Raw genomic sequence first — 19,414 nt, forward strand, 5'->3', positions numbered from 1 at the left:
CTAACATATCTCCCTTGTTTGTCCGATTCAATTAATCTAGCTGAGAAATCTTTTCTTAAATAAATGACCACTCCAGCCTTCTTGTCTGGAGCAAAAGCTGCAAAATGTGTTCCCAACCAGGAATTAACCAAATACTTTTGGTCCTTTAATGCAATATGAGTCTCTTGTAAGCAAACAATGTCATTTTTATGTTGTTTCAAATAATAAAATACTTTCTTTCATTTCTGTGGTGAGTTTAAGCCATTAACATTCCATGTCAGGAACTTCACCATCTCTGGTGACCAGGAGCCTTTGGAACATAACCTGAAGATCACCTGTTGCTCTCCGGGCGTGCTCCTCCCACAGGCTCTGAAACAGCTGCATCTTGCATAGTTAAACCAGATACAAGCTTCTGTTTTTGCTCTTTTTCCTTATGCTTGTATGCAGCCCTAGTCATCCTCTGTTCCTTCGGGTCTTCCTTTAACACCAAACTCTGCTCCATAGTCTCAGCCTGCTGCATCTCCTCAAGAGGCAGTGGCATTGCCCCTTCACTCAGTTGTTTATCTTCCTGTCTTACTTCTGTTCTTTTAACTCGAGGAGACGGTGGTGAGCCTGCTTTAAGGACCTTAGTATAAAAATCTTTTGCTTTTAAAATTGTATCCAGCCTATACCTCATCCCTGCATAATTCACCACAATTCCAATAGGTATTTCCCATCTAAACTGAATTGGTCGTTTCTTAAGCTCATCAGACAGAAAGGCGAAGTCTTTCCTTTTTCTAAGAATTTTTTGGGGTATCTCCTTTAAAATTATAATATCTTGGCCTGCAATTTGGAATCTTTCCCGGTAAAAAGCCTGGATAATTGCATTTCTAATTGATCTCCTGGAGAAGTAAATCACTACATCCCTAGGTAAATTTTTCTGTCTGGCAATCCAGGAATTAACCCTAAATGTCTTATCCATCTCTTTAACTAATTCTTCAGGTTCACATTTCAAGACAGGAGCCACTGCTTGCACCACTTCCCATTCCAAATCTTCTTTAGGGTTCTTTCAAACCTCTTATACGCAATGCAAACTCCATGTCTCTATATTGTGAAATGGTGACTTCATCTTCTGTTCTGTCAATTTTAATCTCTGCTCTGTCTACTTTCTGTTCAACACTGATAATTTTATTTTCCAAATTCTCAACATACTCCATCACTGAATCCACACGAACATCCAGGCGTTCAATATGTGCAGCCAAGCCCTGAAGTGCAAGCACTATATCCTCCCTCATCTGCTTGTTTTGATTAACAAATTCTTCCTTTGTTTCCTTTATTTCTTGCTGTAATACTTGTGTTGATTGCATCACAACTTGCTGAATATCTGCCAATGTAAATGCAGGTGGTGGGGGGGGAAGGTGGTTATGCTGTAGGTTTCATTGTAGTTTGCCCTGCAGCTTGTGGTACGGGTGAAGAAATTGCACTTTTAGAAATTGTAGGGCCTCCCCCACACCTTGCAGCCATCTCTTAGGTTTCGATTTCCTCTTTCTTCCAGCAGAATCAAAGTTCAAAAAAGGGAGAAAAAATAAAAGTTTTTCTCCCAAAGTTCCTTATCCTTCAGTAAAAAAAAGGCAAACTCTCAAATACACAAAATCCGGTACTGGTTAGAATCAATTGCAGATTGTATCTCTTGCTATGTTGCAAAATGTAGCAACTTTCCAAAACTATCAGTTCATACAAGAAAGCAACATTCCAGCACCATTTTTACTCCATTTCCATCAGCTTAAAACTTGAAGAAGATAATGAGTCTGAGTTAAAGTTAAAATCCAACTTGAAAATTCAAATCCTCCTGTTTCGCTCTGCCTGCTTCTTAAAGAAAAAAGTACTCACAGTCCCATCTAAGCAGCAGATGTAGTTGTCGCGTCTAGTTCCACTTCCTTATGGAGTGAAAGTGTCCTGGGAATGGAGAAAGCCTGGGCTCCGAGGGATCTCACCCCGTTAACCCCCAAGCTGGTTGAGGGAATCACAGGGGAGCTCTACCTCTACCCAGACAAGCTCATCTCTCCCTCTTCTCCTGAGGGAGAGACTTCGGCACCACGGGACAGCTGATTTTCGCTGTCTCTGAGCACTCTAACACTTCCCAAGATCGGGCGGCTTCTGAAATGCTGCCATTCGGCATGGCCGCGCTACCGGAAGTCGATCACGAATGGTATTCTTGAAGATATGCTTCCATAATAAATACTCCTTCCCCAGCTTGTCAGAGAATTTCTGCACACCCCTGGATGCCAAATCCAACCTTCTTCTCCAGGATGTTGGAGGATACTTAGGTGCTGTATAGGGATTGTAGTCAGGCTGAGGTGGTAAGGTGTTGGAGTCATTAGGAGCATGATTAGTGGCTTCTCGTTGATCCTCATAGGCATTGCTCCCAAGAGCAGGGGCATGTGCTAAAGATGGCTGGTAGTTTTCTTGAGAGTACTTCCTGATGAGGGTATCTTCCCATGACCCAGACGGGGGTTGTTCTCCTTGCTTCTGATCCATTTTCAAATTGTCTTGAAGGTCTGGCCAGAATTCCTCTGCCTTTGCATTGAGATTAGAAATTGTGGCTTCTTGTGTGCCCACCTGCTGAGTAGTCTTCATTGTTGCAGATGGGCTAATCCTATTACCCCTTGTTTCTTGGTTTGTTGGGGTGAGTTTTACAGATCTGAGGGGGAGGTCTCGTGATTCAGATGGTACAATGTCAGATTTCTGACTGGTTTATACATCTGGTGCCTGAGATTCTCCTCTTTGTTCACTTTGTTCACTTGGTTTTGGGAGATTTGTTGTCGACCGCATCACTCCTTCCTGCTCATGTCCTAGCACGTTCTGGTCATCCATGTAGGCCTTGACATGGCTGTATGAGCTTCCACTTTCTGGCCCTTCCAAATTGTGCATAGAGGTAGCACCTTCAACTTCAACTTGAGCAGCAAAGCTCTCTGCCCTTGAGACTCAGGATGAATGGCTATGATGAGAAGATGCTTTAGAAGGATGGAAGGAGCCTGAGACAGAAGATTGCTGTGACATGCTGGAACACGCCTGATACCATTGTGGCTTAAGATGAAGCTTTCTTAGATGAGTGAGAGGAAGCTACATGTGACCTCTGGGATGGTGCATGCGAATGATGGGTCACTTTGGACTCGGCCTTCTCGATTAGTGTGTCTTTCACCTGAAAATCAGCTTGGAAAAGGTCTTTATAGGGGCTTCTCATGCTCTTTGTTTATCAGCTTGAGATATTGTATTTCCTCTTTGAGTGTTGGATCTCCTAGCTGCGACTGGACATCTTTGAGGCAACATTCATAGCTTGTCCATTGTAAGGAAAGACCTTCCATCGCCTCTCCCAATGAGTGAATGCAGTCGAGGAAAGGCTCATATTTGGAGGCGTCATAGAGTTTCTGCAACTTCTCCCAGGATTTTTCATGATGTTGGTAGAACCTATCCCAATTCTCCATCAGGCTTGACCACATGGCTTCAGTAGGCTTTCTTTGTTGCCTCAAAACATAAGGTTTCTGGGGTGTTTCTGCCTTTTCTAAATTTTGGACATCAGGTTCTGCACACATCGAGGTTAGTTGGTTGGACCAGCTCTTCTGGCCCATTAGAGGACTCTGCCATGACTAGGGAATACTCAGAGGATTTCCTGGATATTTTAAAGGACTTCAGTAAATTTCACCCTTTGACCACCAGGGTGTGCTGTTTGTAGTAAAGACTTCAGTAAAATTCACTCTTTGAACACCAGGGTGCGCTGTTTGCGGTAAAGACTTCAATAAAATTCACTCTTTGAACACCAGGGTGCACTGTATGCGGGTAGCATAAATACAAGCCTGTTGTTTGCAGATTAGCCACTAGAGGGTGCTGCACTTAGACCACACTTGGAAACAATGGCTGCTGCCGGTTTCCTTCTGATGAGGCTTGTAAGCTGACTCTGGTTCTGGAATTTCTAAGGGTCTGAACCCCCGAGGTTGAAATCCCAATTTGGATTGTAGGTGTCTTGCAACTGTAAAGGGTTTTGGCTTTGTTATTTCTCTTTAAGCAATAGTCAAGGGAACAGCTAAATAGCTGGCTTCAGTTAAACATAGGCTTGGATTAATTTTTCTCCCCTGTAAACATTTCAACGCAGGAAACTTCTTGTAACAGAAAGAGCTGGCTTTGTCATGTAAATAAGCAAGAGTCCAGGGAACGGCTAGATAGCTATGTCATACAAATTCTGGGTTTCAGAGCAATCTCATAGTTAAATGTAAACAGAGCTCTTTTACTTTGAGCGAAGATACAATCTCTTTTCACTGGGAAGGTAATTACTTCTTTTGGATTATTTCTTTTCACTGTTCTGAGTCAAGCAGATGCTGTTGCTATGATTCAGACAGATAAACTCCATGGAAAGGATTTCATGCAAATTATTTTAATTCATCAGGCATTCTCTAAACATTAACTCACAGTTACTGAAGAGATTCTTCTGAGGCACATTTCATAATCTGATCCCATACACGTAGTGTGAAAAGAAATAATCTATCCCAATTAAGGGAACAAAGGCTACCGTGGCTGGCTCCATTAAAAACTCTGCTGGATTGCACATAGCCAGGAACCCACCCACCCGCCCCCTGTATCCAAACTGAAGTCCCTCCCAGTGGCCAATCCAAAACACAGATGTGACCAAGTAACTTAAAACTACATTACCCAGAAGGCTATCCCTTAAGGGGACAGTTCTTAATTCCTAAAATGACTGTTTACTCTAACCAGCACAGGTGGGTTAATCCTATTATGTCCCAAAGGTCATATCCTGCTTCCCTGGAGTTGTGGCTGATGACTCTTAGATTTTGGTGTGAGGGTGTTGATTCTAGGGATCTTTCATCTTAATCCCAGTTTCCTGACTCCAGTCTTTCTGACAAGATTATCACATTTGCAATTCTGCAGACTTGGTTTCTATTTGGGACAGAAAGTCTTGGGGGCAGGGTTGGTTTCTGCTTTTAAAATCCTTTAGGGAAATATATTCTGCCTTTTAAATATTTCCAGAAATATTTGTTTCTCTGGGGAGGGGGCTGACTTCCCATAATACCCTCCATTTAAACCTATGTCCAGTTCAAATATCTACTGTCCAAATGCTCTTGCATTTTCTACAAATAAATCTCAGATTTTTTTCAGCTAGCTGGCCAAGCTACAAACTTTGCAGGCCATGACTACAATGCTGGCATTATCTTATTAGGCCAAACTCTTTGAAAAGCATTTTCCTTGTCCCTTCTTAGGCTCTCAGTTTCCCAAATTTAAGTACAAATTCTTAATTAAGGGCTTTTTCCCACTGCTGCTCACTACTTATCCTTGAGTCAATAGAGAATTGTAACAGCCTGACCTTTAATATCCTCAATGCTGATAGTTACCCTGATTGCTTCTATTGCCTCTGCAGTTACTATAGCCTTCTGTATTTGTTCCAAAATAATGAGTGACAAATTGTATATAATTTGAGACTGTCCTTGAACAGTATTAGAAGAAAGGAGAAAAAGCTATTTTAACTTTTGGAAACTACTTAATAGCATCTCATAGACCAGGAGTCCCCAACCCCCAATCCGTGGACTGGCACTGGGCCGCAGCATACCAGCAACCAGGCTGCACAAACATGTGAAGCCCCATCCACTGGATGTAGGCAGCATGTAAAACCATGCCCCCTCTGGTCTGTGGAAAATTCTTTCTCCACAGAACTGGTCCCTGGTGCCCAAACATTTGGGGGCCTCTGTCATAGACATGAGAACTCCACAGAAAAAAAGAGACTGCTACGTGCTCAGTTTGTGCTGTGGTTTATTAGAAAGTGGAAAAGACCTTCAAAGGGAAAATTTATCAGAGACTTCCCCTTAAAATTCCTTACTGAGCTCCTCTGAAACCTCCTGTTAATCCCCATTTATTAATACAGATATCCCTGATGAGATTATAGCTATTGTATCTGTGCAAGGTACATTGCTTTGACAGAAAGGAAGCTTCAAATAATCACCCAAGAACCATTATTACCATATAATATGAGACGGGCACATCCAGGCTGATCTTTCCCTCCATTAAGATAGTAATCAATGTGCCCCACGGGTATTCGGATACCAAAATCTAAAAAAAAACAAACTGTGTTAGAATTGCTTTTAAAAACTTGCAAGTATCTATAGCAAAGCTGCAGCTGGAAGCACTGATCACACATATGTAGATACATACAGGCATGAAACAGATCTTTCCACAAGATTTTTCCCTCAGAATATTTCATCTAATTCTGTTCCAATTAGTGGCCAAGCAAATAAAAGAAAGCAAACTGTTGAAACACACAAAATATGCATGCATTTGAGCTGTGTAAAGTATTATAATTACTGATTAATTACAAATAGTAAAATTCATTATGAAGAAGTTTAAACTTTGAAAGACTGAAGTTTTTAAAAAGGCAAAAAATCCTAACAGTACCACAGTAACGGGGGAGGGGGGACCCCAAACCATTTGTGTGCCGGATCACCCCAACAATTGCAAAATACATTGCTTCTGGGATAGATGGAATAGCTAGGTCAAAATTGTTCTCCTGAAATCCAAGAGACAAAGAATAGAGTGGATTTCTGTAGGGAGGATGTTCTAAAATTAGGGGCCGATGCTGAGAATGTTTGTTTCCAAGGTCCTATCAGATGGCATCCCTAGACAGATGGGACTTAGAAGATGTTTGATAGTCTTTGATTTGATTAGATGAGGAGATGCATAGAAGAGAATATCTGAATCCTTAAAGGACCAGAAGCTGATTGGGAACCAGTGCAGTTCTAAAGCATTGTGTTATCCCTGTGTAACAAGATACCCCATCACAGCCCAGACCGCTGCATTTTATGCCAGCTTTATATTTCAAATGCTTTTCCAGACAGCCCATTTGTACAGCAGTGACAATAATCTAAGCAGGAGTTGACTAGGGCATGACTATGAGCAAGAATTCTCAATTCTGGAATGATCACAATTAACACCCAAAATGTAATTGTACAAAAAAGCCCTTTGGGCCACAAAACCGACTTCTGCTTCAGCAGGAACAAGAGGAAACCTAGATTGCAAACCACTTCTGAGAGAGGGACTTCAACCCCATTCAGGTAGTATAGTACTACTCTGGAATTGTTGGTCCATAAACCCAAAGTTAACCCATCAGAAGAACTAAGATGAAATAGTAGAGCTATGACACAGAAACAGCACCTATTATTTACAATTATTACATCTTAAAAAGTAGAAGCTAATAGTAAACAATGATTTTCAAGAAGGATACAAAAACAATTTTGGAAATGAATACACCTGAAATGTTACTGTCTTAAAAAAAACCCTGAAATATCATTGGAAAGCAGGTCATTAGCTTACTATCTGAATCTGTGTGAATGGCTTCTACAAAGAGAGCATCTCCAGGATCCAGACGTTCCTCAGGGCTGGCTCTGGTGAATTTTGGCCCCGCTGGATCCAGAGCTGAAACATGATGAAAAATAAGTGGCAACCAATTACACTTTTCGTTTGGTGAATTTGGAGGACAGCAAGTGATTGTGTAATACAAGGTCACCTGAAATGGACCATTTGTGATTCAGAAGACAGAGCTGGAACTGTTGAAACATAATTGAACTTATGGCATTTTTCATAAGAAACAAAAACAATACTAAATTCTTCAATCATCATAATCCTTTCTGTGTTGCTATTACTATTATTTTGTTTGAAAAACGGTTTGAGAGATGGGATTAGGAAACAACCCAAATCACAATGAAAACATTTCTTTGAATAAAAAATTAAAAAATATATGTCCCTTATTTATAGGACTTTTATTCAATACTACTGCTAAACCTCTACATCTATAAGTATTGGGAACTGCTTAAATCTTTTGCAAAACCAACCAATTGTTTTGTCAGCAAGATAGCCTAACAGAAGGTTAATCAAAGCTATAGAGAAAGATGGCACAATTGACTGAGAAATCTAAAAGGAACAAAATCTATATGACATTAATTATGTAATATACAAATGTCCACAATCTCTTCATTTTGAAAAAAAATTATTGCAGGATCTTTGGAACCTAATACAGGTTTTCTCCTAGAAATATTTCTCTGAGTTATACTTTTCTCCTGAAAGTGTTGTTTAATACAGTGGATACTTCTACAGGGCACAGATTTCACTCTGTTTGCACCTTCCCATCTATGTAACTTTTGCAATGAGTTAGACAGTTTCCCCTCCAATTGACCAAAAGTAGAATCCGCCTACTCTGACTCAAAGTTCCCCCACTTTCAACTGCTACAACATAAAAGAGCCAAGGTTGTCTACCCCTGCTCTAGGCTTTAAGGATCTCCTAAACTCCATTGTATGGTTCAGTCTGTCCCTCTGTTGGCTTCTTTCTCTAAGTCTATTCTCTTAATTGGTTTACATGATAGACCTTGGTCTTTGCATGCCACATATCTACTTTATCATTAAAAATTCCATTTTCTGGACTACTGTAAGTGGGCCTTGCCAACTCTCTTTTGGGCAAAGCCTTGAGCCCCTTGAGCCCCTTAGGATGATCTCCAATATGATGTTGAATTATGTTAAACAATCTTTATATGCTTCTACAAAGTTGGAAAAGTGAAAAATAGAACAATATACTATTCATCAAGCTCTCATGAAGAAGGATACCAATACCATAAAGCTTTTAGATATGTAAGAACAAAATAAACATGTAACAAATTTAAAGATATATTACAATGCAGATCTTGTGGCTTCACATTGGCCTAATGTTTGGACATTCTTGTTTCTTCAAAGTACCATAGCCAAAGGCTCACCCATTTCCTTACTTATCACAGGATTATAATTTTTAATTTTATATATTAAGTTATAAGAAAAATGTGTTACTTTTTGCTATTGTAAGCATATGTTCAATTCAATTGAGGTTTATTACAGGTACTGACCAATCTATATACAAAGCTAAAATAATAAAATACCAAGAAATTAAGAACAATGAAAAAGGACTAAAGAAATAGATGGATAAAATGCATAAAAAACTTTAAGTGCAGTATTTAAAATACTAAAAGAAATCATATGTTAGCAATAAAATATTAATAAAATATAATTAAACATAATGTTTTCCCCTTTCCAGTTGTGTCTGACCCTAAAGGGTGGTGGTCATCACTGTTTCTTACCCAAGGGAGACAGCATAGTCCAAAGATATTTCCATGATCATATGGCCAGCATGACTGTATGCCGAGGCACACAGAATGCTGTTACCTTCCCACTGAAGTAGTACCTATTTATCTACTCGCATTTGCATGCTTCCGAATTGCTAGGTGGGCAGAAGCTGGGACAAGTAACAGGAGCTCACTCTGTCACGCAGTGCTCATATCTCAAACCCAGGCTATCAGCTTACCAGCTGGCAATCTCACTGTCTTTAACCACTGAACCATTGTGCTCCAAAATATAATTAGTTAAGAGCTAAAGAAAGCACTCTTCAAATATCAATTATTAAGAAAAATGGCATAAACCATACTAACATATTTTCACCTTGCTGCTTTCCTTACCAGTAATTCTTCCAAGGTGGCCTTCATAGAATTGGCCCACCAGGCCCCCAACGTGTGCTCCAAGGCTCACCCCAATAAGATGGATGGATGATTCTGGCACCCCTACAGCCTGAAGATTGGGAATAATAATCATTAGGATTTCAAATTTTTGTTCTAAATGCCCTTAAAACACACAGATAAATCCCCCAACAATCTAATCAATTGGTTCATGTTTTTCTCTGGACTATTTTGCTTAGATGGCAAAAAAAAAAGCAAAATGAAGGTAACTCTAAAAGAGTTAGAGTTTCAAATATAGTTTATTGCAATAAGACTTTGGTAGTTGCAGCAATACTTTTTAAAATTTATTATGAACAGCATTAGAGAATAGACAAAATACAGAGGAAGTAAGCATAGTTCATATATGTAGTATGACAAAGAGAATCTGGACAGGATTATTCTGCAAGGCAATAATCAGAAACATGGTTGCAGAAATATATTTTAAAATATGTATCGTTTGAAGGTAAAAAAGTATATGTGATACCTATCTGCATTTCTTTAAACAAAATGAGTCTCTTCACAATCACATAATCACAAGGTAATGCAGGTGCTACTTTTGTGTGTTCCAGAGGATATAGAATCATAGACTCATAAGGCTGGAAGGGATCCTGGAGGTCTTCTAGTCCAACCCTCTCCCTGAGGCAGGAGTTCTTATTCTATCCCAGACAAACGGTTGTCCAATCTTTTCTTGAAAACCTCCAATGATGAAGCACCCACAATTCCCAGAAACAAGTTGTTCCATAGATTAATTGCTCTCAGTAACAAGAAATTCCTCCTTGGCTCCAGTTGAATCTGTCTCTGATAAGTTTCCACCCATTGTGTCTTGACCTACCTTCAAGTCCTTTGGAGAATAAGTCGAACCCCTCATGTCTGTGACTGCCACTTAAGTATTGGAAGACTGCTATCACCTCTCCCCTCTAAGCTTCTCTTTAGGCCAAACATACCTAATTCCCTTAGCTGTTCATCATATGGCTCCATATCCCTTATCATCTTTGTTGGGCTTTGCCATTCTTTCTAGGGCTTCAGCATCTTTTTTGTATCATGGTATCCAGAACTGAATGCAGTATTCCAAATGTGGCCTCACTAATACAATACAGAGTGATATTCTAACTTCTTGAGATCTTGATGCTATCTCTCTGTGATGCAGCCCATTGGCTTTTCTGGCAGTTACAGCATACTGCTGGCTCATACTTAAATGATAGTCCACCAGGACACATAGATCCCTTCCACAGGCACTACTGTTGAGCCAGTACTGCCTATTTTGTACCTATGCATTTGGTTTTTCCTGCCTAAGTAGAGGACCATACTTTTATCACAACTGAACTGCATCTTCTTGGATAGGATCCAATGCTTGAGCATCAAGATCCTTCTGAAACTTAAGTCTATCTCCCAAGTTTTAGCAATTCCGTCCAGTTTGATATCATCCACAAATTTGATGAGTGCTCCTTCAATCCTCTCATCTAGGTCATTTATGAAGATGTTGAAGAACACTGGGCCCAAGACAGAATCTTGGGCCCAGCTTGGACTGTAGGTGCTGGACAGCCATGTGCCGGGCCTGTGGGAATACCAGCCACATCGTGTCCGTCTGCACCGATCAGAAGAAGCGCCGATCAGCTGGAGCCCGGCGCTGATCCTGGTGCTTCTGCTGAGCCCTGACAGCCCTGCAGCTCCAGCCATCTCTCGCTCAGGCTTGTGCGGTGCTGCTGCTGGCTCAGTTCATTCCCCTCCCCATGCTACCACTTCTCTAGGATGGTTGCGTACCACCTGCCAGGTGCCAATGTACCACAGGTGGTATGTGGACCACCAGTTGAAAAGCACTGGACTAGAAGACCTCCAAGGTTCCTTCCAGCTCTATTCTATTCTATTTGAGAAACGTTTGATCCAGTACTTTCTCAGGGAGTTCTACTTACCAATAACTTGCGGATGAAACTAGAAATTTCCAGTCCCAATTTCATAACATTTTCCACTGCAGTAGGATAGGCTGCTGTGGCTCCCTGAACCCAGTCTACAGCAATCACGTTGACTCTGGCTACCTCTAGGAAGGCTTGAATTAGTGCATCTATCCATGATGGTTTGGTGCCTAGTGCCCTAAAGAGAAATACAAGCAAGTGATGTGGGAGGGCATCTCTATTTATAAAAGAAAGGTGAAGCCTGATCCACAAGGTTTAATGTCCAACAAATCATGAGACCCTCAATTTACAGTAATGCTGATGGGCTCAAGCTGTGTTCATAGCAGATATCTCAGTTTCCTGGAAACTTACTTTTTCAAAATTTGGCTTATTCAACAGCATGTTCATGACCAAGATTGTCTCTTTACAAGATAATAATGAAGCCATATACTGTATACAGAGATCTGTCTACTGCAGTACACAGAAGTCAAGGACCACACTTAGATCTGTGGCTAGGATTAAGATTCTAAAGTTTTTCCTTCCTCGTTCACTATTCAGTGAATACCTTGCTGTTCTCTTGGTGGCCTTGAAAGGCACCGATGTGCTTTGTGTTGACATAAAAGTTCTGTCTAGCCTAGCAATCTCTGGCTCCTTCCTGACTATGTTTCATTCATCCCTTGAAGAACATCTTTCTCTATATTCTTCTTCCCTTCCTCTTATGGGTCTGGAAGTGCCAGGTGCCTGTAGTCTGTATCAGTGTTTCTCAATGTTGGCAACTTTAAGCCATGTGGATTTTAACTCCCAGAATTCCCCAGCCAGCATCATTTCCAAGTGCATTTTTAAAAAACTTTCTAAGTGTACGAATTGGCATATGCTTATGCTAAATGTTATTGTCAGGAAGGGAACTCCCCACCACCACCTCTGTCCCTGCCTCCTTCCATTTCTATTTTTTCTATCAGTCAGAATTTCCATTATCCATCACTCATTCTGTCACTTATCAGCAGGAAATGTGGATGTTTTCATCTCTCCTAGTTTTTTTTTTCTCCATTCCAGAACTCTCCCACTATCTTCAGATGCAGCAATTTCTGCCTCTGATAAAGTCATACAAACTTCTCCCTCCCTGTACATAAACATGTCGGAACTGCTGACAGGTGATTGAGAACTGCAGATGGAATGAATGAATATGAAGAAGATGAGCTTCATGAACACCATCTGGTAACTTCCCAAAATGGCCAGTAACTGGGTATCTTTTTCAGCAAATGAAATATTTCAGCCTGCACTTCCTGCACTGAGTCCAAAATATACTTAGATTCTTCTTCCCTTCACAGGATGTGGGAGCTTTGAGGGAAGAGATATGCAAAAGTAAGGGGGGGCTCTTCCAGGACCCAGAGAGAATGATGGAAAACTAGGTATGTGTTCAGTGTGAGGGGAAGCTGCAGGCAAAAGGTCACAAGAATGACATGTGTAGCTACAAAGAATGGACTAACTACAGTAGATGGGCATATAGTTTCTTAGAAAAGCATGTAGAAGGGAGAAATTGGAAAGAAAACAAGATGTGAATTTCAACATGGATGGGGATGGGTGGGGTTCCCTTCCTGAAAATGACATTTAGCATAAATGATGTTGACTGGGGACTTCTGGGAGTTATAATGCATGCAGCTTAAAGTTGCCAAGATTGAGAAACACTGATACAGACTATTCTCAGAGACATTCCCATTGAAGCAATGGGGTGCTGGAATTGGCTTACACCAGCTCAAGAATGCTGATTGTTAAATTTTCTGGAATGTTGTAAGCTGGTCAACAGCTGAGGCAAACCTCAATGCCTAGCCCAGTGTAGCTAGCAGTGCAGTACAAGGATTATTGAGCCAGCAGAGCCAGTTCTTAAGGATTTAGCAGTACACTGACTTTGGAGAGTCAGTCATTAATGATCAATTCAATGGATCTATTCTCTTATGTATGTACAGTATATTCATAGATATACTTCAAATAGATTGTAGAGATTACTTTTCACAGTTAAAGCAATCCCAATTATCAATACACTACTTAGTCCCATAATGTCAGCCCTTCAAGGTGGTCCAGACAAGAAGCACAAACCATGAATATTAACACTACCTTTATTGTAAGTTTACAGTAATAGTGTCTAGCAAGTCTGAAAGCACTTATCCCCTCCTTCGCTGTTACTTTCCAGAAAACGAGGGAGGGGCCCTTCTGGAGATGCTTCTCATACCCCTTTTCCTTCTGTGGTCTGAGATGCCTTTTGCATGACAGTTACCTAGGCTGTGGCTCATCCTCCTGCCTTCCAAGATCATTCCCACATACCATTACAGATAACTGGTGGAGGGCATATGTTCACTTTTGAATATTTGTACCTGAAACCATGAATGATTATCTTAGTCCCCAAGCTGGCATTGAATCCGGCCTCCTGGATGTCCTCCTGTTGTGAAAGCAGCCGTCCACAGCTGGGATTGGAAAAGGGAAACAGAAGAAATCGAACTTGGAGATTTGTACCCCATAGTAAATGTGCAGACTGGAACTCAGCACACTGTTGATTTTTCATAATATTTTTAGACTCTGAAATGTAACAATAACAATAATAAACATTAATAATAATGTTAATATGACCATGGAGACGTCCTCGGACAAGCGCTGGCTCTTCGGCTTTGAAACGGAGATGAGCACCGGCCCCTAGAGTCCGAAACGACTAGCACGCATGTGCGGGGGAACCTTTACCTTTACCTTTTATGGCAACAGTAGGAGAAGCATCTTCCAGGGAGACTCATTAATATCATTATTATTTGTCATTGTTATGATCCCACTTTCAATGATTTTGAAGAAATCAAATCTTGCTTATCAAATAGCAAAAAAATGTTAATAAAATAATAATAGTAATAATAAGTTGGAAGGGACCTTGGAGGTTATCTAGTCCAACCCCCTGCTCAGGCAGGAAACCCTATACCATTTCAGACAAATGGCTGTCCAGTCTCTTCTTAAAAACTTCCAGTGTTGGAGCATTCACCACTTCTGGAGGCAGGTTGTTCCACTGATTAATTGTTCTAACTGTCAGGAAGTTTCTCCTTAGTTCTAGGTTGCTTCTCTCCTTGACTAGTTTCCATCCGTTGCTTTTTGTCCTGCTTTCAGGTGCTTTGGAGAATAGCTTGGCTCCCTCTTCTTTGTGGCAGCCCCTGAGATATTGGAACACTGCTATCATGTCACCCCTCACCCTTCTCTTCATTAAGCTACACATACCCAATTCCAGCAACCGTGTGCTTTATATGTGCTTTATATGGATGATTAGAAGCTTTATAAACAATTAGAACTGAAATCCAGTTATCGACACACATTATAAAATTTTGTTAGCACAACTATAGCAATGAAATTTGGTCTAGAGAAATGTGCTATAGTAGCAATAAATTGGGGTAAATGGAATTGAAATGCTGAATGGCCAAACAACAGAAACCACCAGGATGAAACCTACAGGTATCTGGGTATTTTACAGTTGGATAACATACAAGCATGGATAAGTTAAAAATGTGATTAGTAAAGAATCATCCAAAGACTGAAAGAACAGGAAATGCAATCAAAGTTGAACACTAGAAATGCAATGAAATGCAATCTGTGATATGATACATTGCTGGATTAATAACTGAACACAAGCTGAACTGGATAGTTTGGAGCAAAAAACAAGAAAACTGATGATTTAACATTATGAATTACATTCCTGTACTAATATTGATAGATTATGCTTGCCCGGCAGAAATAAGCCCAGAGGTTTACCTCAAGTCACACAAACTGTGGAAGAAGAAAAGAATGCATTGGCTGATTATGTAAAGGACAGCCAAGAACAAGGATTAAAACCATAGAGTTGAACAGCCCATTTAGAATATCAAATCCAAGCCCCTACTCAGTGCAGGAATTAAAATTAAAGTAACCACAACAACTTAACCTCCACAAGAAAACATTTAGTGAAGAGGCACCCACAACTTCTTTGAGTAAATTGGTTCTTCTGTCTGGGGGAAGTCAGCCCCCCCTCCCCGAGAAAGAAATATTTGAAGAAGGAGACCTTGTCTTGTTGAAAGACAAAGACACACATTGGAATTCATAGCCCATAGGGCTTGTGCACCAAGTTCTACCCAGCTCTGATGGACTAGTTCAACAAATTGAAGTCCAGATCGCGAAGCCACAAGAGTTATGTCGTGACTCACGGACTTTCGTTAAAAGGCTTTACACCAGACCGAACACTGACTTGGTACTGCTGTTGAGGAAGACCGAACTTGAAGATTGAACCTTGAGCTATGCATATTTGTGCCTACCTCAGTCACATTGTTTGATGCTATGTTTTGTTTATTTTAGTTAATAGTTAGTTAATAATGGAAATTTTATAATTCCAGGTGGAGAGTGTGCTGGTTAGAATAAACAGTTACTTTAGGAATTAAGAACTGTCCCCTTAAGGGATAGCCTTCTGTGTAATGTAGTTTTAAGTTACTTGGTCACATCTGTGTTTTGGATTGGCCACTGGGAGGGACTTTCATTTGCATAACGGGGGATTTCCTGGCTACATGCAATCCAGCAGAGTTTTTAATGGAGCTAGCCATGGCAGCCTTTGTTCCCTTAAACGTGGGATAGATGATTTCTTTTCACACTACGTATATGGGATCAGATTATGAAATGTGCCTCAGAAGAATCTCTTCAGTAACTGTGTGTTAATGTTTAGAGAATGCCTGATGAATTAAAATAATCTGCATGAAATCCTTTCTGTGGAGTTTATCAACAGCAACAGCATCTGCTTCACTCAGAACACTACCACCATCAGAATATCAGAAAGGCACACTCAGTTCAAAATTCATGCCACAGGAACAACTCCAAACAAAAGGCTCCACAGGGTATAAAAACCTACTCCCTACACGTGCTCTCTTTTTTTCATCCAGAGCTATCTTTCTGTCTGGGTCTCCTCTTCAATAAACTGCAACCTTCTTTCTAAAGCAGTCGCCATGTTGTTTATTCCCAGCTTTGACTGAACGACGATGAAGACTTTTCCTTCAACATGTCAAAATTAATGAACATTCCCAGTTCTTTCTTTCTCTTCTCACAACACTTAATTTCTATTCCTGATCATCCCTATTATGCTGATTCTATAAAAGTTTATCTCTACTTTGTTTGTTCTACAAAGGCCAAAAAAAAAAAGAAAAGAAAAAGAAAAGAAATATATATTCCACTTAATCAAGCATGATAGACTGAAAAATAACGAGAAGATAAAGTTGGTTTATCAGGATAATTCCTAAAACTGTAACCTTAGAAATTAAATTAACAACTAAAAGTTTCTGGAGATCCTTGATTTTTCTTATACAATTGTTCAAATCCTCACATGAATCCAATTTTTGCTGAGTGAATAATTTCTAAGCTCAGATGGCTCTCTAAATACTGGCATTCAACATTTAGAGTACTGAAAGTAATCTTATAACCAGAACATGTAATGCTTCTTTCCCAAGCGGGAATCTTTCCCAGCATTAATGGCTACCAGCCCTTAGCAGTCTCAGGAGAATTACCTTTGTTCATCAGCATCTCAAGAGATTGTTGAACTGAGCCACAACTGAGGGCATAATATGTATGCAGGCATGTACATAGAATGAATGAATGATTGAATGACCCTCAAAAGTAAATAGACATGTTTAATACCCTAAATGTAATTGCAGAAAGCTACTAATACAAATCCTTGTAAGGCTGGTTTAAATGTTTAAATGATACCCTCTTTCAAAAAGTTCACAAATATTCTTCTTGAATATAAAACCTATCACTTTTACTTATATCTGTTTCTGTTTTATTATTTGAGTGGTAAGTTTTAAAGTTTATCTATTGTTAGTTAGTGGGTAGGGTTAGGGTTAGGGTTAGGGTTAAGTTTGTTGATCAAATGGTCGGCAGTCTGGCAGGTCGAATCCCAAGTGCTGCGTAACAGAGTGAGCGCCTGTTACTCGTCCCAGCTTCTGCCAACCTAGCAGTTCAAAAGCACATAAAAAATGCAAGTAGAAAAATAGGGACCACTACGGTGGGAAGGTAACAGCGTTCCGTGAGCCTTTGGCGTCTAGTCATGCTGGCCACATGACCACGGAGACGTCCTCAGACAAGCGCTGGCTCTTCAGCTTTGAAACAGAGATGAGCACCGGCCCCTAGAGTTGGAAACAACTAGCACACATGTGCGGGGGAAACTTTACCTTTGTTATTGTTACTATAAAATTAAAACTGAGAGAAAATAATGTTCCTTTTCATGATTTGTTTCTGTTCCTTTATTAAAAAGAGAATTTAATCCATATAGCTAATAGCCCCCAAACATTGTTCCCTTTGCATACATTTTCCCCTGGCACAGTGTGTCCTGCAAATTAGAATATTCTGACTTTTGCTCTCCTAAATGTCCCATGGTTCTCTATGAAGAATTTTGCAAAAAGTGTTGCATAGCTTATACTGTTTGTGTGATGGAGTGTTGCTCTGTGTGCATTACCCAATCTTATTTCTGTGTCCTTGATTTTAGAGGCTTTTGCTATTTATTAAACTTCATCCACTTTACAGAATTTGAAATTTCTTGCCTAATCCCTTTTTGTTTTGGACACTCTGAATCATTAGCTGTTGTCAGTAAGAGCAGCCACCTCACTGGCAAAGGCAAGCTTTTAAGAAAAAGCATGAGATTTAGATACATTCATTGTCAGGAGTCCATCTTCTTGTATCCTTCCATTGCAAAAGCTTTCCACTGATTTCTGCTTCTTTCCAGGTATGCTCCATAACAAATTTATTATCTAATAATTATTACATTTGTTTAGGACTTTTGTAGTAAGCAACTTCCCAAAAACTATTTGAAATATGGTACAGTAGTTACTTTTATCAAAGTAATGTTGATTCTTCTTTAACCAGACTTGCTTTTACATCTAAGCTTTTCACTCATTTATCCAAATAGATGTTAAACTTGAAATTGCTCTGAACTTTTTTATAACTTTATTTAAAAAATGATGCTTGCCATCTGAATAAGTTGACCCTCCACCTAACTATCACCCATAATTTCCTTACCTGCAAAAATGAAAAGTGGTTGTACCATGAGTACCAAAGCTGACCATCTTCCGAGATTCATGTTCATCCTTCCTGCAGGATGATGAAATCCAAAGTAGATGAAACAGTGTGTGAATTCCAGCTCTTCTTCTTGTCTATTTTTTTTTAAACCTGGTCAATTATCCAGATGCCCTGAGACTTGGGGATGAGGGAAGAATTGAAACGTTTATCTCTCTCTCTCTTTCTTTGCTTGCAATACCATTTGTGGAAAGAGAATTTATTCAATTGCAGGAATATGCTAGGAGGAGGAGGAGTTACAAGCCCTGTTTTCTGTTTTGGTTTTAAGAGTGGTTCATTTCAATAGCTCTCTGTTTAGTTTGCTGGATAAACACTGATGAATCCAGGCTTCATAACCATCTGGGCAAAGTATCAAAGTACTATTTACCATCTCTTCTTCAAAGACCGGTAAAACGAGGCAACTGATTAGAGATCTGAAATCAAGGTTATGGGTTTAGGCCAGTCAGTGTTGTCTGGCATACACAATTTTATTGTGTTCCCTTTGTAGCTGCTAGAGTAGGAGAGGCCAATGTGGTGGTGATGGGGAATTGTTTTTCTTTTGGGGGGGAATTTGGCTAAGACACAAGATAGGCATCTTAAGCCTTGAAGGTCTTTGAAGGTTTGGATGATGGGTATAATTAGCAATTCATACAGATAATTACTGTACATTCATCACCCATTTCAATAGGATATTATTTGTTCATTCATTGATTGTTATAATTTATATCTCACCTTTATAGCCATAGGATCGCCTAAGAATTGAAATAAAAATAATAAAAACTGCCTTCAAATTCATATCAAGGTAGTTCAGACTGGCTCAATGGTACTAACTGTGAGAGGGATCTAAGTGTTGTAACAGATCACAACTTAAATATGAGCCAGCAGTGCAGTCCTAGGCTGCATCAACAGATT

General features: G+C 39.9%; 1 protein-coding gene across 1 annotated transcript in view; it reads right to left on the minus strand.

The window, feature by feature from the left end:
- Positions 1 to 18,533, minus strand: part of PLA1A (phospholipase A1 member A) — a gene marked incomplete at its 5' end in the record, with an annotated part of 71,175 nt that extends 52,642 nt beyond the window's left edge. The window contains 6 exons of the mRNA XM_081319816.1: positions 5,983 to 6,072; positions 7,330 to 7,431; positions 9,492 to 9,600; positions 11,438 to 11,615; positions 13,786 to 13,987; positions 18,467 to 18,533. Of these exons, the coding sequence (XP_081175942.1) occupies positions 5,983 to 6,072; positions 7,330 to 7,431; positions 9,492 to 9,600; positions 11,438 to 11,615; positions 13,786 to 13,987; positions 18,467 to 18,533 (748 nt within the window). The remainder of the gene's footprint in view (positions 1 to 5,982; positions 6,073 to 7,329; positions 7,432 to 9,491; positions 9,601 to 11,437; positions 11,616 to 13,785; positions 13,988 to 18,466) is intronic.
- Between the last annotated feature and the right edge of the window lie 881 nt (positions 18,534 to 19,414).

This window comes from Vipera berus (genome assembly GCF_964194415.1).
Source record: "Vipera berus genome assembly, chromosome: 2".
Classification (NCBI taxonomy): domain Eukaryota; kingdom Metazoa; phylum Chordata; class Lepidosauria; order Squamata; family Viperidae; genus Vipera; species Vipera berus.